Here is a 25,472-nt window from a genome sequence, read left to right on the forward strand (position 1 = left end):
GAGGATGACTTGGACACGCTGGTGGATGCAACCTGCTTTCTGCAGGGATGTGATTGTACCCTGTAAGCAGGTTAGAATTGACCCAAATTACAAACTTTGGGTTACAAAGTCCGTTAAGTCATGCATACAAAATAAACAAATGGCTTTTAGACAGGGGTCAGTGTCTGGGCTGCAGGAAGCCACCAAAGAGTTGAAAAAGAAAACTAACGGCTAAACACGATTATGAAAGTAAGTTGGAAAATAAGATGGAAGCAAACAAACTAGGTTCAGCTTCAACAAGCATGAAAGTTGTTGCTGGTCAAGGAAGGGAAATACACAATACCAATATATTTTTAGGTTGTTTCTACTCTGATGTGGAAGTTCGTGTCTGTAGAAACCAAATCATGTCTAATTCTACCCATCTGTTCCGTGGGGTACCCTCTGTTCTGGGTCCACTCCTGTTTCTGCTGTACATACACCTTCTTGGACAGATTGATTATTTTCACAATGTCTCTTATCACTTATATGCAGATGCTCCTTTAAGGATTCTGAGCTCTATAAACTAACCCTAACTTCCTGCAGGTAAACTCTGGAAAGACTGAATGTCTGATCGTCGCCCCTGAGAGCATGGTTCCCTGATTAGTCTAAAACTTGGTCATTTATCCTCTGCTGTCAAGTCAAACTGAAGGAATTTGGGTGTTTTCGACCAATCAGTGTCTCTTGAAGGCCACTCAACAACGTTGGTCTGAAACAGTTTTTATCATTTAAGAAATATCTCCAAACTGAGAAGGTTGGTGTCCAAACATGAACCTGAAATGGTTCTCCATGCCTTTACCTCCTCCCGTCTAGATGACTGTAACACACTCTTCACATGTTTTAACTAAAAGCTTTTGACCGCCCTCAGTTGGACCAGAACTCTGCAGCGAGGCTCCTAACTGGAGCAAACAGAAGAGCACACATCACTCCTGTTCTGGTGTCTCTGCACTGGTTACCCGTTAACTTTAGAGTTCATTTAGAGTCCTGACTAGAACTTTCAGGGCTCTACATGCTCAAGCTCCTCCCTATATCACTGACCTGTTAAAGTCTAATGTCCAGTTTGCCCCGCTTATCAGAAACTGTGCTGATCCTGCTGCTGTGTATTTGTTTTTATTCACATTTATTAAAACCATGTTTTGATGTAAAAACTGCATTTAAAATTATGGAAATGCCATGTTTCTCCAAGTGTGTGTGTGTGTGTGTGTGTGTGTGTGTGTGTGTGTGTGTTCATCTCTAGTCTGTTTAGATACACAAAAATGATCACATTTATCAATCGAGGTGTTTTTAAAAAAACATCTTTATTTTGTTAAGTTTACTGGCCTGACTCTTCTGCTTTGGTTTGACTTCCTGCCAGAATTGACGCGGCTCACGATAAAAAATTGAGCGAAACTATCGCTGCACGGTCGAGCCTTCATGGCGCTTTGCAGCTGATGTGACTGAGAGCGTCGGTTAACGAGGGCGCCGATTAGAAGCGCTCGTCATTCCACATCGTTGTGCTTCCGCGTCTGGTGTTTTCCGGGCGTTATGCTCCAACCCGAGCCCTCAGGTCCACCCACCAGAACCTTCTAGAAGCTCCAAAGACCATATATAAACGTCCAGGTGATGGCTCCTTCCAGACTTTGGAATGATCTTCCTTTATCCTTGCGTAGCGTTGGCAGTCTGGACACTTTTATAAACAGCTGTTGTTTTACCTTGGTGAATTCTTCTGTTTGCATCAGGAGAATGAATCCCTCTGGGATTAATAAAGTATTTTTCAATTGAATCGAATGTGTCCTTTTACTTGTGCCACTGTCGCTTGATTCACTTTGTAAATCCTTAGTGAGTTCAGGCGTCCATCATTCTGTGTTCGTTCGTAATCATCTTCTTTTTTCTTATTGAACACCGAGCAGTGATTAGATGGTTTTTTACTTTCGGCTGACATGTTTGTGCCAGAACTTCTGCGTTCGTCAGAGCTGCCAGCTGTTCTTGGCGTGACCTCCGTATATGTGCAGGCAGCAAAGGACGATGTAGCCCTCGGCTGCCCGCGTCCTTCATGCTGATAACACAGTCCATGTGTGATCCACCGACGTTCCTGCGCAGATGGCGTACCTCCTCTACGCAGTAGCACCGTGAACAGAGACGCAAAAGCATAACTTTCATGGACTTAAAATAACCAGACAGAATGATGCACCCTGGATATAACATAACACCCATAACAAGGAAGATTATAACAGTGAAGGAAAATAACAACAAATACACACAAACCGTATATGACAGTTGGGAGAAGATGAGTACACCCATAAGACAAGATATCATCAGTTGTATATGAACTACCATGCTGTAACACGTACACGGGAGAAACGGGACGTCAACACACGAAAAACAACTTAAAACGAGTGTGAGTAAGAAACGAGTGGAAGGCACAAGAGCAGCAAAGCACAATAAAATCCTGCCGTAACGGACCCCTGCACAAGATGATCGAATGGACTGGGATAACACACGGATCATAAACACACAGCAACACAAATTCTAAAGATGGATCAAAGAAGCGACAGAGATGAGGAGACGTGGACCCAGGAAAATGAACAGGGAGGAAGAAATTCACCTGTAAGTCGCTTTGGACAGAAGCGTCTGCTAAATACATGAACACAAACGAAGAAGTTTACCTCCTGGACCACTCGTGTGATCAGTGGAGCAGGCGCGGGCAGCAGAGGGCGATGTCGTCCAAGTGCCGCCATCAACATCCAGGTGGTACTGACGAAGGTAGCAACAAACCCGTGTCACCAGAACTAAAGACAAAGAAACTTAGGAGATGCTCGACATGAAAGTTTCCCTCTGAGTTTCTGAGATCCAGCTGTTCCAGCTGACTTTTGGGCGACGTCCTGCTCATCCTCTTCCTCACTAGCTTCTTTTCATAATGCTGTTTCTGCCTTTTCTGAAGTTTTCACGCTTCCTTGTTTGTTCATTCTTATTTTTGATGTTAATTTTTTATTCTTTTTTATTGTGCTTGTTCAGTGCCTTGTGATTTTTTAAACATGCCATATATCAATCATCTTCCTTTGCATCCAGATGTTTCTTCCCTGCCATCTGGTTCCTCTCACGATGGCGTAGCAGAAAATCCCTTTTTCGATGTGAACCAACCTGCATCAGAGATCTCAGAGGGAGCGGAGCCAGAGACGCAGGACGATCACTCCGTGGAGATGGCAGCAGGACAAAACTCTTCCTTTAAACAGGTAGAATGTGCTGGTGGAGGTTCGTAGTCATCTACGTCACTGTAGTCCTAGTAGGTTCAAACGGAGGCAGCTGGACCTCTTACGCTTCCTGCAGTGGCGGGATGTAGGAGGCTACGATCCCTGAAGAGAGCAACTTTGAACAGATGTCCTTAAGCACCATGCATGACTTACTTCCCTCTACACATCATGCTTCTGAACCGAAAGCAAAAATGTAGGATAAACAAAAGCAGCACGAACACGGCTGGCATCTGAAAGCAGAAGGTTTTTATATAAAATGTTTGGTGCATGTGTGCATTCAGAGTGGGAAACGAACTGTTCTTGAGTCTTGAAAGAAAACGTGGCTTTTGACTTGTGGTTGAAAAAAATCAAACAAGCCGTCCCAGAAATATCAGAACCCTTTTCTACTGATCTGAGAGCTAAAACACCTGTCAGCAGGTGCAGATGCCTGAGAGTAGCTACACCCCCTCTGGTAAACGTTGGTACTGCATGTCATTTCTAAGCAATTTTCTTCTCTTCAAAGTCAAAATTAGATCCGGAGCCTTTAAGACAACGTCTGGGGCGTGAGCCCTAGCAGCTCGCTTCACCCCACTGCCACCCCATCTCTCAGGACTCCACAGAGGCCTGTGTACAATTCAAACCTTCCCTCTAGCATTATTTAAGTATTTTTGTATGTGAATAGTGTGTCTTTGTGTTTATATCTTGTCTCTTTGCTTCTGCAGGACGTTCTGAGGAAAAGACATGCTGCTGATTCAGGTCTTGCAAGTTCATTTTTGCATCCTTTTCCTTCAATAATGAAAAAAAGAAAAACTGAATATGGCGCCTTGTTTTCTGTAACAACCAGATAACTGACCAGGTCCAAAGTTTTAGGATATTCTGATTTACAACAAATTTATTTTCACAGGTTATCTGTCGGACCACTCAGAGGGTGTGTCAGTCCACAAGAGGAAGGCGGAGTCTCAGCAGGATTCTGTTTCAGCAATAACAAGTACAGGTGAAACTAGAAAAATTAGAAGATGGTGTAAACGTTTATTTATTTCAGTAAAAGTAAAAGGGGCCCAAACCAAGTACTGCGTATTGATGTAATTTAGACTTTTTCAAAGGTCTGACATTTCTCTATTTCAAGTTCTGGTTTCTTTATTTCATGTAATATTCTAATTGTCTGAGATGTTTAATGTGGAGTTTTCATAAGCTGTAAACCTGATTCATCACAAGTATTTGTGATGTCTGAGTCTGTCTGATATATTAGTTTCACCTTTAAGTTGAATTACTAACATAAATGAACTTTTGCACCATATGGTTAGCTCTTTGAATACTTGTCTCATATTGTTATCCTAGTCTTAGTCATGGTAGCAGCATCCCTGCAAAGGAAGCTAAAACACCTTGGTCTGGTCTGAGTCTTCAGCAGAGGCGGTTTTACCATTTGGCATAGGTCGGCAGCCGCCTGGGGCCCCCTTGTGTTGGGGTCCCCCTAGCCCTGACCGCCGGCACTCCTCTGTTAATGCAACAATATTCTTATTACCAACCTGTGGCCGCAGACGGGATCGAACATGCGCACTTCTCATTGGCCACTTATCTGGGGTTGGGTCGCGGGGGCAGTAGCCTAAGCAGGGAGGCCCGGACTTCCCTTTCCCCAGCAACTTGTACCAGCTTCACCAAGGAAATTCCAAGGCTTTTATAGACATTGTTGATCCCACAGTGGGAAGGTTCACTTACAGCAGCACAAACAGAGAAAAGAATGAAGTAAAATAATACTACGGTAAACACACAAAGGCATTAAGCTGTTATGTAATCTTCAGGCACTAAAAATAACGAATACAAAGGAAATGTGTTTCCAGAAATATACAGCATAAGGGACACAGACATACTATGTAAATCCAGTATTGCACGAGTACTGAACACAAACTGAGTCTTGCACTGATGTTACTGTGTACCAGGATAATACCAGTACCAGTTTTATATATATAACCTTATTTGATAAATATCAAAATAAATAACACAACTGTTTGTATTTTATCATCGTAGTGTTGTACAAAACTCTTCAACCGTTTCTAAATAATGCAAATATTAAAACCCAGCTCCGTGTACTCCTATTCTTCTTTTATGCCCTCTGGAATAACTGAGGGACACCTCTGGACAGTTTGTGTGATGGGTGGGTCCTTGTAGGTTTATAAACTGCAAATGAAACTGAAACAGAAGTCTTTGCTGTGAATTAAATTTACTGTGTATAGTCATTCCTTTTGCTGTTACTTTTCAAACTTTTGATTTTCCTTCTCGGAAGTTGGGATTTCCGAGCTCTGAGGAGAATGCACCATTAGCTGATGGCAATGTTAACTGTAGCTAAAGGATCAAGCTAACGGTATCCTAAACAAATTATTTACCTGCTGGAGCAGATTATGACGATGATAACTCACTTAGAACGTTGTTGATGTCATCACCTAGTCACCCATTGCATTTAGTGAAATGAACCCAAAGGTACGATGCGTTCTCTCTGTCATGCTGTTAGCCTCGCTTACAGTTCACCTCCAGCAACTGATGACATTATGCTCTTGCCCATGCAGTGCTGTCTATCTTGGTAAATCGCTGTCTCATACGTTCTCGTTAATGAAGGACTGGTACCAAAACAAGGCACCATTTCATCTCACGTGAGTCAGTCTTCAGTAGGTACCAGTGACCTGAGGGGGAGTGTTTCTCAGGAAGTCAGTCACCATTTCCGTTGTTTTACTGGTGTTAAAGCAAAGGTCATAATGTGCACAGCAGTCCACAAAGTCAATGCTGACTGACCTGTACTCCAGGTCCATCCCCACAGACACACAGCCGACAATGGCTGAGCCATCAGAGAACTTCTGAAGGTGACAGCTTCTGGTGTTGTAGGTGAAGTCTTAGATGGTGATAGGAAAAGGTAGGAGCGCCGTACCCTGTGGAGCTCCAGTACTGCGTACAACCACCTGCCCTGATGAGAAGCCTGCAGACATGTTAACTTCAGCTCCTACTTTTTTCCTCTAATTTCTTCGTAAAACCTCTTTTTTCCTGTCACCAATCTCTGGATTGTCTGATTTTGATGGACCTTTCTTTATTTTTTGCAGTCTTGGACCTTTCTTTGGGATACAGATTATTTCTGATCCAACAGAGGTCACTCTTTTGGTGACATCTGACATAAGCTTGGTTTATGCTTCACGTGTTCACAAGGTCTGCACGGCTCCGCGGGGCAAAATTACATGATTTTAGCAACCTCGCCCCTCCGCACGGCCCAAAGTTTCCGCACCACACACCTAGGAAATTTTCCAACCATGTGGATGGTCCTGCACGAAAAAACATGGTGCACTGGCAAGCGCTCATGGTGGCGGAGGTTCGTAATTACAGATATCTCTATGATTCGATCCATAAAGATCACTGTGATACAAATATTGTTAACAATTGCTGTCACAGTCCAAAAAGACAAGAACACAGTGAAAGTGATTTCTATTTCTACTATGGTGTGGTTGTATGCATGCTGCCCCCTACAGTCTTGGAGAATATTGGCTCACAGTGGAGACAAGCTGCAGAGGTAGGAAAGAATCATAAACTCTGCAAATTCTGATGCACGTTTCATCTGCGTGTCTCATGTCCACGTGGGATGTACCTGTGTCGAGCATAAACCAAGCTATACAAGGCCTGTCCTACGCTCCACCAACCCTGGCCTAAACTGAAAGCTAATCTCCTACCATCTTTATGCAGATGACATCCAGCTGTACATCTCCTTTAAGCCCCATGAGATGTCTAAGCTGCAGCTGTTACACACCTGCTTAGACTCTATCAAAACCTGGATGGTGGGAGCTTTCTTCAGCTGAATGAAGATAAGACTGAGATCCTCATCTGTGCCCCAGACAAGCTGGTTCCCAAAGTCAGACTCTCTTGGTCAGCTTGCTTCTCACACCAAACCTTCTGTCAGGAATCTTGGCATGACCTTTGACCCAGCTCTCACCCTGGATTCTCATGTCAGTTCTCTTGTTGGCTTTTCCTTCTTCCATCTCAGGAACGTTGCTAAGCTGAGTCCCATTCTGTCCCGCTCTGAACTTGAGACAGTTAATAGCAGACTGTATACCTGAAGTAGTTAAAGGAGAAGTGAAATGTTACCAAGAGCCAAACAGAAGAGATGAACATAAAAAGGCTAAAACCACCAGGTGCCCGATTCAGGAAAAAAAAAGAAAAAAGAGGAGAAAGATAAAGGTATGTACGCTCTCATGATGCATGTTTTCAGTTATTTGAACCAGTTAACTGGGATTTTAACGGTTAAATTCGGTCAACTACTGGCTAACAGAGCTAATAGGGCTGAAATATTGAAACGAATATTCAAATGGTTCGAAAACATTCCTTGAATCGTTTTTTACAGATTCAAACTAGGATTTGCCCGGGGAGTAATTCCATGAAGAACCGCCACTGGGCCATAGAGAAAGGAAAACAACAAGTCAAAGAAAATCAATAAAACAGAGAGACCAAAAGAAAGAAAGCAAAAACAAAGACCAGACTACACGCACACGGACACCATCACAATTCCAGATATCCGGGAGTCACAGAACGTATACAAAGGACCGTGATAAACAACAAATCAGCAGAACTGTCAAACCTCACATGAAACTCAGATAGCTTCTAGTACACCCCAAGAACAAAATAGAACCAGACAAGAAATATAATGTAATCTATGAAATACCACGCATGTCGTGCAATAAAACATACATAGGGGAAACCGGGAGAACATATGACATAAGAAGAGCAGAGCACCAGAAGGAATACGAGAAGGAATCAACAGAGACTCACAAGGTCAACAAAGAAAAAAGCAGAGGAGCAAACCCTCAAGTCAGCCATCTCAGATCACTGCAAACGAAATAACCACATCATGGACTGGGATCAAGGGAAAATTATCAACACGGAGAACAACCGGTTCAAATGTTGGGTCAGGGAGGCAATAGGAATAAGGAAACGGGAACATTGGAACATGAACAGAGATGAGGGGGCCTATCAGCTGTCTCTCATTTGGGATTCCCTTCTCCAAAGACCGGCCAGCGGAGGTGGGCGCGACCAGCCCGGATCTGACAGATCCGGGCTGGTCGCGCCCACCAGAAGAACAGCTGATAGATGCGTCACACAAACACCTGTGACATTTCTGAAGACCACAGATGACGGTCGAAACAAGTGAAGGTAACTAGAAACACCTTCATGTGCGAAGCTGAAAGAACTTTGTTTAATATTTAAAAAGAGGACATAATGAACATTGTTAAGAAGTTCTGTGGTATGTGTGCTCCTGGGTTCTTACGTGCAGCATCTCCTGGTTTTGTTTCATCACTGGAAGACTTGTTGGATTGTGGACCTACTTAAAATATTCCTGCCATCGCTTGTTTAAATTCTCAGTTGACATCAGCAGCTTCCAACTCTCACTGTAAACGGCGTGAGTTCGTTAATGCCTGTGAGATGCCGAATAGTTTGTCCGAACTATTTTGGCGATGATCAGTAATTGTTCTCTATGGCATTGCTAAACTGATTCTAGGCTCCAGATTTTGCTTCAGCAACTGCCATTGCTGGACAGCACTTGGCCCTCTGGTACCCGTCTGCTATTGCTGGTGACCCACAGACATGCCATGTGCTGCTGGCGTCCTCTTTCAGCCTGATGGCTCCCCTAAATGTCCTCCAGCAGGTCCAGGGGTTAGCTCTGTTTTTGAGCCCGGAACAACATCAGGCATTATTTCACTCTAACTCTTTCATCGGATAGGCAGTAGTTAAAGGAGAAGTGAAATGTTTGTGTGTCATTAATTTCTTACTGTTTACTTAATAGCAGACTGTTTACCTGAAGAGGCAGAGCCTGTTCCAGCAAAGAGTCATGATGGTCATGGGGTGTGGACCAGTTACCAAGAGCAGCTGATGTCTGATCGAGGAGCAGAGCCGGAGTCGCTTCTGTCCGATGACATCACAGCAACCTTCAAGTCCTTTAAGGCTCAGTTGGAGAACCACTTCACGGTCTGTAGCCATGTAGTAAAGAACATTATTGATTCTCAACTGATAAGCTCAGTAAAATGGTAAAAATAGAAAATTTTCAGGGCTGCTGGCAGAAAGTTGAAACCGAAGTTCTTCTGTCCTTAAAAGAAAGTCAGCAGCAAGTCTCCTCTCTGCTCACAGCTGTCCATCAGCAAAGGTATCGCCCACTTTTCTGCCCGTTAACACCAGTGGCGGCTCCAGAATGTTTTCCTGCAGGTGCTATGAAGGAGCTAGTCCTTTTATTGAGGGTGCTATGAAGGAAGTAGTCATGCGTACCTATTGTTCTCTAAAACACCTTCAACACTAGCAGATACACATGCGCGCACAACACCTCACCTGAAACAATCATTAATGTACATCATAAACATGAACAATCGCTGACTTCTCCATGAAATCATAAACACATACAGCCACACAGAAAACCATCTATAGTGTTGCAAGGTTAGCTAACGTTAGCGTTAGCATTTCCAGCGGCAGAACCCTGGACTGCTGCGGCGGTTGAGGGTTGACTCTCTTCATCCAGATCCGTAGGTGTCTGTGGGTCTGAGATCACTTCCAAACATTCATTCGTTTCTGACTGAACCCGTGGAAATGTGGGCAACAAAACCCGATCCATCTTACCGCTAGCTCTACCTTTCACTCGTTCACAAGTGGAACATGAGGTCAAAGGTTAACATCAATTTCCTGTTTTGGTTTAAGTTTTTACTATCTAGATGATAATTTACTGATTAGTTTTGTTTTGTATGTTAAATATTATCACATCCACACGTTACATTAAAATTAAATTGTAAAAAAAAAATCTAATATTTACTTGGGGGTGCCATGACTAATCCTGGGGTAGCTATAGCGCCCCCTGGCGCCGCCACTGATTAACACAGATGTTTGCCTTCCAACCCTGTGCTTTGGTTTGAGTGCAGGTTGTTGTTGCTGCAGCAGCTGGAAAGCAACATCACTGAGAAGCTGAAACAGCTGGAAGAAAGCTCAACAAACCTGAGCTCCATCAACAGTCAGATTCTGGTAAATACTAAACTACTCCTACGTATATTACATATACACTCAAGTATATACTACTTCAAGTGATACTACGTCTATACATTAGTGATAGTGCAGCTACACAAAATTAACAGCGTGCTGTTACATTATTAAACCATTATCAAGTTTATCTGATGTAGTGTGATGATGATTGATCCTACATATTAATTATGACCAATAAGATGTGATGATTCCATATAAATATGAAATATCAACCTGATTGATCTTTTAATGTTTAATCAGAAGATTCTAGGGTTCTTTGCTTCTTCAGGGACCATAAACACACTTCGTATTAATTCAGACAGAGTCAGTATGTAGTTTATAAAATGAATTTAATTGTTTTCCCTAAACTAATAATTTATACATGACAAGATATGAATAATGAGATGTGATGTAATGGATATGAGGTGATGTAATGTGATGTGTGAAATGTTGTAATGGAAGCTAGATGTTGTAGCAACCTTTCTTTGTATCGGAGAGAGTTTGTGAAGTCTGGGTTGTAAAAGAATTTGCTGTTTGATGAGCTGAGGATTGTTTATAAAAGTCATCCGACGCAATCTGTTGAGTCTACAATACCCTTTGTGTGGAGACCCCAGCAGATCCAGACTGTCAGAAGTCTGGGTGGACATCGAAACCCGTCTAGTCGTGAGATATCTCCAGGTCACAACAGGAAGCTGGAATGCTCGTTTGTGTCCAAGGCTGTTGTTTGGCTCTTACAAGAGCCGTCAGTCTGATATCAGTCGCAGTGTTGCAGAGAGGCTTTGGCTGGAGGTCAAGGAGATGGTTTCACAAAGGCCTTTTCCCAGATTTAGCCGAATCAGGAGTCAGCTAGAAACTGAGTAGATCGGGAAGTAATTCTTGTTTCATTAAACTCATTGTTTATAAATGTTGGCAGATCAGGATTTGAGGGTTTTACCAAACATTCAACAAGAGTCTGATTCTAGACCTGCAGAAAGAGAAAAGCAAACAAAGAAAGGGACACAATAATACAACATGAGCAAATATCGCTGTGTCAACCTAATGGAGAGAGAGAGAGAGAGAGAGAGAGAGAGAGAGAGAGAGAGAGAGAGAGAGAGAGAGAGAGAGAGAGAGAGAGAGAGAGAGAGAGAGAGAGAGAGAGAGAGAGAGAGAGAGAGAGAGAGAGAGAGAGAGAGAGAGAGAGAGAGAGAGAGAGAGAGAGAGAGAGAGAGAGAGAGAGAGAGAGAGAGAGAGAGAGAGAGAGAGAGAGAGAGAGAGAGAGAGAGAGAGAGAGAGAGAGAGAGAGAGAGAGAGAGAGAGAGAGAGAGAGAGAGAGAGAGAGAGAGAGAGAGAGAGAGAGAGAGAGAGAGAGAGAGAGAGAGAGAGAGAGAGAGAGAGAGAGAGAGAGAGAGAGAGAGTGAGTGTATTGTAAGCCAGCTTTTATCAAGCGCCCCCTGTCCTGCATGTTTTCAGTGTCTCTGCCCACCTGATTTATATATTCACATTGGCTTGTCTGGATGACATCAAGTGCTGCAGAAACCTGGTAATCACTCATTCCTTTAGATTCGGGAAACACCTGAAACCTGTAGGACTCGGTTTAGCGAGGCCAGGCGCCTTGCTTATGAGGACACGGTCCTTCCTTGGTCAGAGAAAACGGTTAAATGGAACAGACTTGCATCACGTGACAGTGGCTTTCACGGCAGTCACGCAACACAGTGACACGGGAGATAACGGTTTATTTGGTACGTAAAAGTTTCAATATAAATATATAATGAGCTTTTTACTTTTAAATTGTGTATGTATTTGTTAAATATGTAAGCGAGTTACTACCCGCTAGCCACTACAGCTGCAACTAACCAACCATAGCTAACTGCTTTGGATATAAAAAACATTTCAGATATCAGCTCAATAGTTACTATTAGCTGACCTACATTTAAATGTGAAAATTGCCCCGAAGTAGCTGCCGGCTTCTGATCCGCCGTCCTTTTGAAAATACCACGGTGTATTCTGGGAAAGTTTTGACCAAGGCTAGGTAACAAGACACCTCCAGTGTGTCCTTGCTCAGCTAGCTAAACGGCTAACAAAAGGAGAACGGACATGAAAATTGGAAAAGGCTTTGGTGGTTCCTGATGACGTATCTCCTAAGCAACCGGGACGGGACCAAGACATCAAGGCGAGGATCCTTGACATTGAGAAACACCCTGTGTTTAGCTGGATCAAGTCAGAGTGGAGAAGCACAGGCCTAGTTTTTGTGAAAGCCTACAGGCTGATGTTCCTTGTACAAAAGAAATTTGACACATATCATTTTCTGTAGATCAGAGATGTTTCCTAGGCTTTGTGTCCCTACTAGTGAGTTAGAATGAGCCATTTCCTGTGGAGGCTAAGGTTCTTTGGAGTTGATTCCTAACTGCTAAAATCCCTTTCTCACTCCGTTGTTGGCTCTATTAGCCACTCTTCTGTGGTCTGTTGGGGTGCAGGCAGCTCTGATAAAGCGAGACTGAACACTGTCTGTGTCCCTTACATAGTTCTGGAACCCAAGTTCTTAATTTGTAGCTGTGGTTTTTAGCAGCCAACAGTTAAAATAATGGCTTGCTGCCTATGTTTAAGCTTGTCTTGGGGCAGAGGTCGTCTAGTTCTCCACTCGATGTGTTGTCACCTCGTCTTTGGAAGCAGGCCTTCCCGTGTTTTGGCTTGTCTCTGGGTCGATCATTAACGGCAGCCTGAGCCCTGGAGTGGTTCCAACTGCACTGAAAGCTGCAGTTAGCAGACCAATCCTGAAGAAATATGGATCTGATGTCTCTGTGCTTGACAACTAAAGGCCAGTCTCTAACCTCCATTTCACTTTGAAACTTCCGGAGAAGGTTGTGTATCAGCAGCTTGTGTCTCACTTATCTGACTCTGATTTGTTAGAAGTTTTTCAGTCAGGATTTAGGTCTGGCTATAGCACGGTCAGCTCTCCTGAGGGTCTTTAATGATATTTATTTATCCTTGGATCAGGGCGCGTCTGTGGTGCTTTTATAATCAGACTGACTGCAGCTTTTGATGTGGTTAACCATGTTATTCTGCTCAGTCATCTAGAAGGGTGGATTGGTATCACCGGGTCTGCACTGGATTGATTTATTTCATATCTCCATGGAAGGAGGTTCTGTGTTACACTGGAGGGATGCTATGTCCTCCTGAAAGGATCTTTGCTGGGGGTTCCCACAGGGCTCGACTCTTGGTCCTCTTTTATTTGCTTCCTCTGGGGTCAATCATCCGCAGACATGGCCTTGAGTTCCATTTGTACGCGGACCGTTAGACTAAAGCCGGGCGTACACGGTGCGACTTTTTCACTTTTTTAAGCCGATTTTCCACTCATGCGAGAATTCACGAAATCGGGGCGAGTTTTGCGCCGAGCGTCGTGTAGTGTACAGGGGGTTACGAGAGGCGATCAACACCACGTGACCAGCTGCCGATCAGCAATCGTGAGCTCGCACGGACTTCTGGCGTGTTTGATATTTTGCTCGTCCCTCGTGAGGGTGTCGCACTGTTGAAGTGGCGCTGCGAGCAGCTGCGACCCAAAAAGTACCAGAACCGCTCACGGCGCATGCGCAATCCTGCATCAACACCGCTCGCTCGCTACTTCCCTAATAACACACGCTGTTCGTTTTTGTTTCTACACGTTTTTTACACACAAAGATTGTCAAGAAAGCGTGTTTGTCGTGTTCATGTCAAATTAAACTGATCACTAAACACAGATTTACTTTCTTTATTTCGTTTCCTCATCCAACCCCCATAAATCCCTGTGTGTCCTCCTGCAGCACTCCCGAAGGACAACAGGCAAGACAAGACACAAAAGTCTGGCCTGTTGTGTAAAAACTGCTATTTTTAGCACATTTTAGGGCCGACGTGTTGCTACCAGACGTACAGTGTGAGCAGTCAGGTCGCATCCGAGAACTGGGTCGTGCAGTGTGAGCACATGACTCGTGAGATCTGCCCTGCGAGGAAGTCGTACAGTTTGAGCTGAAGCTGAGTGCTACGAGTGAAAAAGTCGCACAGTGTCCGCCCAGGTTTACTCTCCATTGCTTCAGGGGAATGAATGATCTTTGTCTCACGTTCCTTTTGTTCAACGAGGTTAAGTCTTGGCTAGCGGCCAACTACCTGCATGGTAACGAGGGCAAAACAGAGGTCGTTATTTTTCATCCAAGCAGTGGGTTGGTGGCAGGTCCAGATGTTGGTCTGGGCCTTCTGTCTCCCTTTCTGAAGCTAGTTGTCACCGACTTGGGGGTGAGAATTGCATCTGGACTTAAGTTTGATGCTGACATTAACTTGGTGATACGGTCCCATTTTTTACATCTACACTTTCCATAATCAAGCCTATGCTGCTGAATGCCCACCTGGAACAGGTAGTCCATGCATTTGTAATCTCAATACAAGACTATTGTAACTCTCTTTATGCTGGACTGGGCCAGTCATCACTGCATCGACTGCAGACCGGTTTCTGACTGGGTCTAGCAGACAGGATCACTTCAGTCCAGTGCTGGCCTTCCTGCACTGGCTTCCCGTCTGTTTTCAGGCACGATTAAATTTTTTGTTTATTATAAATTCCTTTCAGGGAGGTGCCCCCCTCTATTTAACTGTGCTCCTGAATAGACATGTCCCACCATGCTCTTTGTGCTTCTCTGATCCTGGCCTGCTCGCTGTCCCTCGTGCTAGGTTTGGACTCATGGGGACCGTGCTTTCTCAGTTTCAGCTCCTGACTCTGGAACCAGCTGCCACTCTCAATTAGGTTGTCTCCATTCATGCCGGATTTTAAGAGTCGTCTTAAAACTCTTTTTTGTTTTCGTTTGGCGTTCCCCGATTGGCCTTCAGTTGTGTTGCCTTTTCTACGTTTTTTTATTCCTGTTTTTGTTTGTTGTGTTTTTTCATGGTTTTGCTGGGCTGGGTCAATCATTCTTAAAGTGACAATGTGTAGTTTTTACCACTGTAAATATCTATTCAAATGTTGTTGTAAATGTATTAAAAGATGCCCAGTAGTTGAAAAATATTGGTGGTTTCATAACATATAACCATGATGATTGGGTCTAAAATACATGGAAGCAGGTTGAAGTCTCTGGGCGACGCCATGTTGGATGTCATGTTTCCATCTACGGAAGCCCATGAGGACAGAATATATTTACTGATTTGTAACAAATGATTACTCAAGTTTCAGCATTAATAAACGTCCTTTTACACGTTTACCTCTTCACTCGTCGCCAGTGATGAGAGGGAATCTGATGATGCTGTTATTTTACTGGAAGTTACACTCCCAAGGAATTTTGACCCTAATGGCCATCCGTTGGTAAGGTCTTACTTGAACACAAAACTAATCGCCTGGGGAAACTACACACTGTCACTTTAATCCACGTTTAACTTATTTTATCGTGTTTTTATATTATTTGTATTCATTGTACTGCGTTCTAGTTGTTTGTGGGCTGTGTTCAGCACCTTGGGCTCCCATAGATGGTGGTGGAAGACGCTTCATAAATAAAGCCTTGATTTATATGTGGATATACACGTACCGTTATTGTTTCTTTGAATTATTGTCTTAAGTGTTTGTGCGGCTGTAACAGGTGTAGTTCCTCGCTGTGGGATCAATAAAGCCTATTCTATTCTATTCTATTCTATTCTATTCTATTTGGCAGTTTAATTGTGGAGTATTTTCATTCAGGTTTGACTCTTAGATCTAGTGAAAGACTCCGTATGTCCTCATTTGTCTTGCAGAGCTTTTTCCAGTCAGAGATGTCACAAATCCGTTCTTTCTGCGAGGAACACATGGAGAAGTCAGTGTGGTTGGATCATCGAACTCGTCATGACGTGGTTAAATTCTGCTTTAGACCTGGTTACCATGTGTTCAGACTTTACTAACATTTCCTTCTGATGTGTCCTCAGGTTGAAGACTTTGACAGCTGGACAGTAGCTGAAGAACTATTTACTTTGAGTTTAGTTTTAATTTGAACAAAACATTCTGCTTTAAATAATCAGTAACACGATTTATTAAAAATACATGCAAATGTTGTTGGTTTAGGTTCTTTTGTTTCATTTCTCTGTGTTAAACACATTAAAGGTGTGTGACAGACAGTGGTGTTGTCTTAATGTCAGCTGCAGTGACAGTTGGTTACCATGGTGACGGCAACACAACTTGCACTAACATACGAACCCCAGCAGGTGGAGGCAAACCCACTGATGCATGTGCTCTTGTGTTTATCCCACATGGAGGAGGGGGTTGACCTCACCTGTGTGGTGGGGTCTGACCCATTTCACCTGATCTGGATCCATGAATCTAAAGTGGTTCCATTCTGTGTCCGCTGATTGGCTGCTGGTCCCGGTTCAGACTCTAACTGATGGATGTTTGTGACAATGGCTGCTGGTTGTTAGGCAGCTAAAGGAAAACACAGATCCCCCAGAGGAGCTGCAGATGGAGGAAGACGACTAATGAGGTACCGTTAGGGATTGGGGGAGGTTGGAGCTGCATTGTGCAGCTGAAGAAGCAGACAACCAGCAGGAGCTTCTGTTTCGTCTCCTGAAGCAGAAACTTAAACAGGAATGCTGACTGAGCGTTTGTGATTCTTCTGTTTTGGACTTTGATGGACATCAGGAAGAAGGACTGACCTGGACCTGCAGAAACGATACAGGTGTGTGATCACCAGCAGGTAAGTAACCGGCAGATGTGTACAACTGTCAGAGCATCCCTGGCTGCCCTCCGACGCTCGTTCTCTTGCTTTGGCCCAACTTTAGTTCCGATGAGTTTGTGGGAGGGTTCTGAATAGTTTTGTTTACTGGTTTCAGTGGTTCCAGTTGAGATGGGCTGTCTGGGAGGAAAGACGGATGAAGAACGACTGGATGAAAAAGCAAAAAGAGAAGCCAACAAAAAGATTGAGAAGCAACTGCAGAAAGAAAGACAGGCGTATAAAGCTACACACAGACTGCTGCTGCTGGGTGAGACGCATGTCTGTTGACCCGTCTCCCTGCTCCTTCACCTTCTCCCTGACTTTACCCGCCAATCCTCTCTTCTGCAGGTGCAGGAGAATCTGGTAAAAGTACCATCGTGAAGCAGATGCGGATTCTTCACGTTGACGGCTTCAATGCTGAGTAAGTCTGACTCGGTCATGAACGAGTCCAGCTTCCTCCACCAGGAGGGTGGACAGAGGTGGGAGAAGACTCCTGGAACCTTCACCTCACACACATTCCTGTTAGAAGTCTACAAAACTAGAAGAGATGAGTTCAGTCGTCTGATCAAGCTTGTGTCGACTAAGTCTAGTTTCTGTTTAGTGATCCTTAGTTACGGCATGTGGATGAACTGATGGTAACAGCTGCAGCTAGACTTAACCAGAAGAAGAAAGCAGGAACCAGTAGAACCAGTAGGCTCATTCTAACACTTAATGGTCCGGCCTCATCTGATCTCCAGGACCTGAACAAACCAGATGCTTTTAGCAGTTGTAGAACAGGACCTTGTTGCTCCTGTCTTACGGGATCGTCTACCAACAAGTCTGTGGTGCTCCAGTAAACTGCAGCCTGGCATCATTTATCAGGACTTCAGCTGTCTTTTGGGACGACGTCATCCTTTCTTTCTCTATACTCCAGGTTATTATTATTATTTGTTATTGTTCATTCAATGGGAATAAATACAAACATCAGGCTGGGGGGGGGGGGGGGGTCTAAAAGGCACCTTCCAGCCTGCTACAGCCTTCTCTCTCTCTCTCTCTCTCTCTCTCTCTCTCTCTCTCTCTCTCTCTCTCTCTCTCTCTCTCTCTCTCTCTCTCTCTCTCTCTCGCTCTCTCTCTCTGTCTCGCTCTCGCTCTCGCTCTCTCTCTCTCTCTCTCTCTCTCTCTCTCGCTCTCTCTCTCTGTCTCGCTCTCGCTCTCGCTCTCTCTCTCTCTCTCTCTCTCTCTCTCTCTCTCTCTCTCTCTCTCTCTCTCTCTCGCTCTCTCTCTCTGTCTCGCTCTCGCTCTCGCTCTCTCTCTCTCTCTCTCTCTCTCTCTCTCTCTCTCGCTCTCTCTCTCTCTCTCTCTCTCTCTCTCTCTCTCTGATTCTGATTCTCTGTCCCCTTTAGTTACTCATCTGTCGTTTCCACACACAAACAACAGTTTGTTGTTGCATTTTCCATTTTGACCTCACTTCTGTCATTAGAAAGAAAGGGATATTTTGGAAGCACCTCTCAAGATAAAAATCACGAGGCGCTTAACATAAACATAAACAAAAACAATTTAAGTGCCAGAAAGGACGCGGGGGTGGGGGGTTGAGATGGTTTATCTCCAGCAGCTCTCCGCCTCCTAAAATATGTGAATGAATGAATGAATGAATGAATGAATAAACACTCTGGATGTTTTTGCCTATGTAGTAAATGATTTGGGGGTTCCAGCATGATGAACTACTTTTGAAGGTATTTTAACTCTTTATTTCCAGAGAGAAGCAACAGAAGATCCAAGACATAAGGAAGAATGTAAAAGATGCAATTGTGGTGAGTCACATGACGCACACGAATCACTGTGATTGGTCAAAAGCTTGACTTCAGGGAGATGATACTGAACTAGAGGTAGGCAGTACTGACTCCCCGAGTGCCCCTATCCAGCAGGTTTTAGTTGTAATCAGCAGGTGACCTGCTGAACAGGTGATTCAACCACTGAATCAGGAGTGTTGCAACTAAGTCATGTTGGACAGCGGTACTCAAGGACCTGGGTTGTCTACCCTGCACTAAACATTTGATTCAAGGATCAATGAGATTTTCTGTGTGTGTTAGACCATCGTTTCAGCCATGAGCTCGTTGACTCCGCCCATTCCTCTTGGTAACCCTGGTAACCAGTTCAGAGTGGAGTACATCAGAAGCATTTCACCTTTGTCGGACTTCGAATACACAGAGGTAACGTCTGATTATGTCACTCAGGTGTGTCTGCAGCTGAACATGTATCCCGGTGAAAAGTCGGGTTGGACGTATTCCTCATCCAAAACAAACTTGGACATGAATCTCATTCTTGTTTTTATGTCAAACTCGGTTTTTCTTAAAAAACTAAAAAGAAAGAACCTAATTGGATGGATTTTTAAACATATTAACAGAAAACAACACACAGGTGTGTCTCAGGTAGAGCACCTGACCTGGATCTGGATCTTCAGATCAGCACCAACAGATGGAGATCAAACAGAATGCATCTGCAGCTTTGTTGTCTGTAGAAGAGAGACCCAGGAGAATTTACCCCCCCCCCCCACACACACACACACACACACACTGCTCTATTAAAGCAGCACCTAGAGACCTGCTTGTTTGTTGTAATGATGGTAATGACATGATGTAACAAGTTCAACTGAGACACACACACCTGAAATTCACCTGAGGCTTCATTAATTAAACAGACCCTTCTCCAATCCGACAGCTAATTGGTCACATGCTGTCTCTGCTGTCCACTCAGGTGAAGTCACCTGAGAAAGACATCATGGGTTGTTAAATGGTTGTTTTTAGTGTCTGTAAGGCCCTGTCCACACGTAGCCGGGGATCTGCCAAAACGTAGATATTTTCTACGTTTTGGCCTGTCATCCACACGAAAACGGAGTTTTTTCACACAAACGGATCTTTTTAAAAACTCCGGCAAAGTGAAGATCTGCGTTTTCTCCGTTTTGGGTGTCTGCGTGTGGACGGACAAAACCGGAGTTTTAAGGTCCGCAACGTCACTTTCTGCCACAAAAAATGCTGACATCACGTGTGCGACCTGTGTTTACACTAGCCGGCAGCATGGATGCCCTCAGAGCTGCGCTCGCTTTATCAATCGTCCAAGTGCTTTCTGCTTGTTTGTTGTTGCAAGAGGAATTACTGCTCCTTGCGGAAGACCACAGACAAAGGACGAGGTTAAGAACGGGGGAAGTACTGCCCCCTACAGGTCTGGCATGTCCTTAACAACGTATTTATCCGGGTACGTGTGGACAGTTTTTTTAAAACGAGGTGGTGTGGATGCAAGTTTTTGGAGGGGCGGATATTCGTTTTTAAAAAAAACCGGCTACGTGTGGACTAGGCCTAAGAGGAAAGGAGATGTTCAGTCAGGGCCAGAAAGATTTGAAAAGTATGCCTAAAGGTTTGATCCTGTCAGATAGAACCTGCATCTCAGGCTGAAACCTGGTCCAGAATAAGAGAATCTAGGTGAGGGGAAGGTTAAATAGCAAGTACAATCTTCATTACTTTGGACAGTTTTGAGATTGGGCGAAAGTTAGACATGATGGCACTGTCTAGGCCTGGTTCATTTAACAACAGCTGGACTACAAAGAGACTGTTAAATGCTTGTAAAAAACAAGAATATTCTCTGTAAACAGTATATAGCAAATAGAACGATAGAGGAAGAACAAAGGTACAAGAAATATAAAAATAAATTGACTACTGTAATGAGGGTATGGAGGAAGAAATATTATACAAAATTATTAAATGAAAATAAAACCAATAATAAAGGCATATGGAAATTATTGAATGACATTAAGAAAAATAAGGCTAGTCATAATTATGCAGAATGTTTTATTGATGAAATTAGAGTTACAAAAAACAACAGTCAAGTGGTGGAAGGGTTCAATGAGTTCTTTGTGAATATTGGACAAAGGCTGGCACAAGAAATGGAAGAGAACCAGCCTAAAGATAGCAAAGCTATGGAAAACAATGTAGTAAAGAACTCCCACTCAATGTTCCTTTGGGCCGTTAATACAAAAGAGATGATAGGTACAGTAAATATGTTTAAAAGTAAGACATCTACTGATTGGAATGAATAGATATGCTAATAGTCAAGAAAGTTATTAATAGTGTAATGAAAGTAGCCGTGGGCAGCACGGGCAGAATATCTTGCCCAGCGGAAAAGGTGGTTTAAGTGTCTTGCCCAAGGAGACAACAGCAGAATTCTCTGTCCGAAGCTGGGATCAAACCTGCAACCTTCCGATTACTGGACAACCCGCTCAACCTCCAGAGCTGCTGCGGTCCCTACTAATGCTTAAATCGCTTGTAACTGAACCAACTGGTCCCATGTCCATTGCCACCAGCATGTTATTGGGTTAATGATGCTCTCTAGTATAACGGCTTTGGAATCCTCAGACTCAGAAAGTGCAGGTCGTTGATCATTTTATAAAACATGGTCCAGTATCATCTGGTTCAGTCTAGTTTGTTAAAGGACAACCAGGTGCAGTGGTCCAGGTGTCTCAGCACCTTCTTTCTTTCTCCAGGATTTCTTCCAGCATGTTCATAGCCTCTGGGAGGACGAAGGTGTGAAGGCCTGTTTTGAACGCTCCAATGAATATCAGCTGATTGACTGTGCTCAGTAGTAAGACACACACACACACATACACACACGAAACAACACGCTACTAAGACGGCATGTTAGATGACCTTAGAGAACACATCCACATCTCTGGTTAAGAGTAAGTTTGTATGTTGGACCACGTGGACCTTGTTGCACATCAAATAGTTTAAGCACTCCACAGAATTGTTCTGCAGGTTTGCCATCATCAACGTGAAAGTCATCAGCTTTAGGAAAGTGTTTGAAGTCTGTTGTGTAAACAGAGAGGAGCTTAGTGAAGCTTTCTAGAAAATGTATGACTATGGAAGCATGTGTTTTACTAACACAACGATCTGGGGTGTACCTTCCAACTCCAAACAAAGATCCTTTAACGTTTTGTAAATGGTCACAATTAAATAACTGTTGTAACGATTAAATTTACATATTATTTAATGAACCATAAAATGTGAGATTCCATAGGAACTATGAAATCAATCTTATGGACCTTTGGATAATTTAAACCAGAAGATTGGAACTTTTTATTGCAGGGATTATGTAACAACTTCGTATTCACTCCGAGACAACAGAAGAGAGTCAAGTTTTAAAAGTTTAAACATTTATTACTTAACAAATTAAAACTAGACTGACTTTAAACTAAATGTATGGTGTCACTAAGGGGAAGTGAGGCGCAGAATGGTGTAGTGTGGAATGTTGTTCAGAACCAGCAAATCCAAAGAAACGATTAGTTCTGGTGGGAGTGAAGATGATGTTTCTCGCTAGGCTTGGTTGGGAGATTTATAACACACATTGAGACGCCATTCTGTCGGTCTACGTACCCTTTGTGGAAGTCCCCGTTAGATCAGGAATGTCGACGTCCAGCTTGACCGTCTCTGGAACCGAAGCCAGTAGGAAAAGCAGCGATTGCCGACCAGACCAGTCTTGAGATACTTCCGGGTCATGACAGTTTTGTTGGTATCTAGCGAGACACAAAACGGGGTCGTGATGGTTCAGCTTTTATTCTGAAAGGAACCGTTGCAGCAGGTGGAACAGCAACAGATTTTATCCAGCTTGCCGTTGGTTCTTTTGGCTGAAGAGGAAAGTTACGGATTGGCCACTCCGACAACTTCTCTACAAAGCTTTGAACTGGAGTTTAAGATGATGTGGGCATAGTTTTATAATTTGGATAATTTGATTTACGATCAAATCAAAAAAGGACAGCTTTACCAAGCACCACCAAAACCACGCCTACAACATACCAACAACATATAGTGTTCCATAAAAATATGACTCATTAATATTATTGAACCTTTAATATTTGATTGACACTGGAAATCAGTAATTTGGGTAGCCAGGGAACCAACACTTACCAATAATTTGACACAGAAGCAAAAATATGGTTTCTAAAATAATGTATTACTATATTTCTACGACTTATTAAACAGAATAACGAGATAAATGATTATTCAAGGTAATATCAACTGAGACAATAACGAAACACGATCTAAGATGTTAATAAGAATCTATTTAGGTTTCTTAGGAAAGGATGTGAAATATGGGATTGCAAAAAAATAATCTTGCTTAATTTAGTGATGTTTGATTAGTTTTCAAATCAATATTAACCCATCCAGTGCTAGTGTGAAGAGACTACCATACCTGTGTGACAAGAGTCCTTGGAGATCCAGCTGGCAGCGAAGTTGTCTCGAGCAGCCGATTTGTTATGACTTCTGGAGTATCAAAGGTCGTAGTTCCTTTAAACCTGCATGGCTAAGGTACTTATTGGGGCAGCAGTAGCTCAACAGCTTGAGCGGGTTGTCCTAATTGGAAGGTTGCAGGTTCAATCCTGGCTCCAGTCAGAGAATTCTGCTGTTGTGTCCTTGGGCAAGACACTTAACCCACCTTGCCTGCTGGTGGTGGTCGGAGGGACCGGTGGCGCCTGTGCTCGGCAGCCTCTCCTCTGTCAGTGCGCCCCAGGGCAGCTGTGGCTACATCGTAGCTCATCACCATCAGTGTTTGAATGGATGAATGATACACTGTAGTGTAAAGCGCTTTGGAGTCCTTACTCTGAGAGGCGCTGCACAAGTGCGGGTCATTCATCATTTATCATTTACTCTCTGGGGTCTGCTGGAAGCTGGCAGGTTGGTTGACCTCTGATGAAGTTTTTGCAGATTAAAGCAAATAATAGTTGTTGATTCTGAAAAGGTGGTGGTTTGATGCTGTTAAAAGTAGCATGTTGAAAGATCTGGCTTGAGCTCCCGAGAAGTGTTCATTTAGCCTTATTAGGCTGTAATTGCTGACTAGGGCGTGTTTCCAATCTTTTAAGGGTCTGTGTTGGATCAATCAGAGGCCATAAAATGTAGGGGGCGTTAACAGAGTCCCCTGATCTTTTCTAAGAACCCCCATGTGACATAACTGATCAAAAAATCATTAACTCATGAAGTAGGTTTGTTTGATGTGTTTAAGATCTGAAATAATGCAACAATAAACAGTTATTCTGATTCATCATTACTGTCAAGCAATCAAGACTTTAGATTAAACCGTTATTAAGTAATGATCTTTATGAATCTGTAGTGAGACGATCATTGTACAAGACAGAATAAGGTATTTTCTATCGGTTACAATTCGGTCTTGTCAAGTCAAGTCAACTTTATTTATATAGCACTTTATAACAGCATAAAAGCTGGCCAAAGTGCTTAACAAGACAAAACAAACAGAATTTCCTCAAAAATTCTAAAAACAAGATAAAAAGTTCATCACAAGGTAAAATCATGATAAAACAAACATATCAAACTGACATAAAAGCTACTAAAACAGATGCATTCTCAAACTGAATTAAAAGCAACTGAGAACAGACGAGTCTTTAAGAGTGATTTAAAACCCGACAGTGATGAAACCATCCTAATCTGAATCGGGAGTGCATTCCACAACCTTGGAGCTGCTACTGAGAAAGCTCTATCACCCCTGAGCTTTCTCTTTGTTCTCGGCACCACCAGGAGAAACAGGTCGGTTGACCTCAGTGACCGAGACAGGGAGAAAGTTACTAAAAGTTCACACAGATACTGCGGAGCAAGGCCATGTACAGCTCTAAAAGCCAATAAAAGAACCTTGTACTGGACCCTATAAACCACAGGCAGCCAGTGCAGCGAAGCTAAAATTGGGGTGATGTGCTCCCTCTTTCTCGAACCCGTCAATAGGCGTGCTGCTGCATTTAGCACCATTTGAAGACGGGACAGGTGAGACTGAGGAAGACCAAGGTACAGTGCGTTGCAATAGTCTAGACGTGATGTAATTAACGCGTGAATCACCGTCTCAAAGTCATGACTTGAGAGCAGACGCTTAACCTTGGCAATCCTCCTTAACTGATAAAAACTGGCTTTGGTGACGGCACTGATTTACTTTTCCAGAAGCAGGTCACTGTCAAGCCGGACTCCCAGACTGGTCGCTACAGGTTTCAAGAAAAGGGCTAGTGGACCAAGGTCAGCAGAACATGGCCCACTGGACACACTAGGACTAAAAAGCATGACCTCAGTCTTGTCATTATTAAAATGTAAAAAATTTGCAGACATCCAGGTTTTAACCTCATCTAGGCAGTTTAGAAGAGGATCCAGAGAATTGGGTAGGCCACGTTTAATGGGAATATAAACCTGGGTGTCGTCTGCATATAGATGAAAAGAACATCCATGTTTTGTAAAAATAGAACCCAGAGGTAGCAAATACAGAGAGAACAATAACGGACCCAGTACCGATCCTTGTGGAACCCCACAAACTAGAGGTGAGGGAGATGACGTGAAGCCACCTAATGACACACTAAACGACCTCTCAGCCAAATAGGACTTAAACCAGTCCAAAGCAACTCCTCGAATCCCAACAGACTCTGCTAACCGTGAAATCAGGAGACTGTGATCCACGGTGTCAAAGGCAGCAGACAAATCCAACTGTACCAGAACCACAAAATCCCCAGAGTCAGTAGCTAAAAGAATATCGTTTAAGACCCTGA

At 43.4% G+C, this 25,472-nt stretch overlaps 1 protein-coding gene across 13 annotated transcripts in view; it reads left to right on the forward strand.

The window, feature by feature from the left end:
- The window catches only part of LOC107396846 (guanine nucleotide binding protein (G protein), alpha activating activity polypeptide, olfactory type), an 81,715-nt gene that overhangs the window by 45,475 nt on the left and 10,768 nt on the right, over positions 1-25,472 (forward strand). For 4 of the 13 annotated variants that reach the window (XM_070553549.1, XM_070553555.1, XM_070553554.1 and 1 more), the window contains 7 exons: positions 3,064-3,227; positions 3,947-3,980; positions 4,129-4,218; positions 9,034-9,215; positions 9,296-9,390; positions 10,151-10,250; positions 15,966-16,127. In XM_070553549.1, coding sequence (XP_070409650.1) covers positions 3,064-3,227; positions 3,947-3,980; positions 4,129-4,218; positions 9,034-9,215; positions 9,296-9,390; positions 10,151-10,250; positions 15,966-16,109 — 809 coding nt within the window. In that variant the 3' untranslated portion in view covers positions 16,110-16,127. The other 9 variants (XM_070553558.1, XM_070553557.1, XR_011521212.1 and 6 more) reach the window with 9 other exon arrangements.

The sequence above is a fragment of the Nothobranchius furzeri genome, chromosome 7, assembly GCF_043380555.1.
Source record: "Nothobranchius furzeri strain GRZ-AD chromosome 7, NfurGRZ-RIMD1, whole genome shotgun sequence".
Classification (NCBI taxonomy): domain Eukaryota; kingdom Metazoa; phylum Chordata; class Actinopteri; order Cyprinodontiformes; family Nothobranchiidae; genus Nothobranchius; species Nothobranchius furzeri.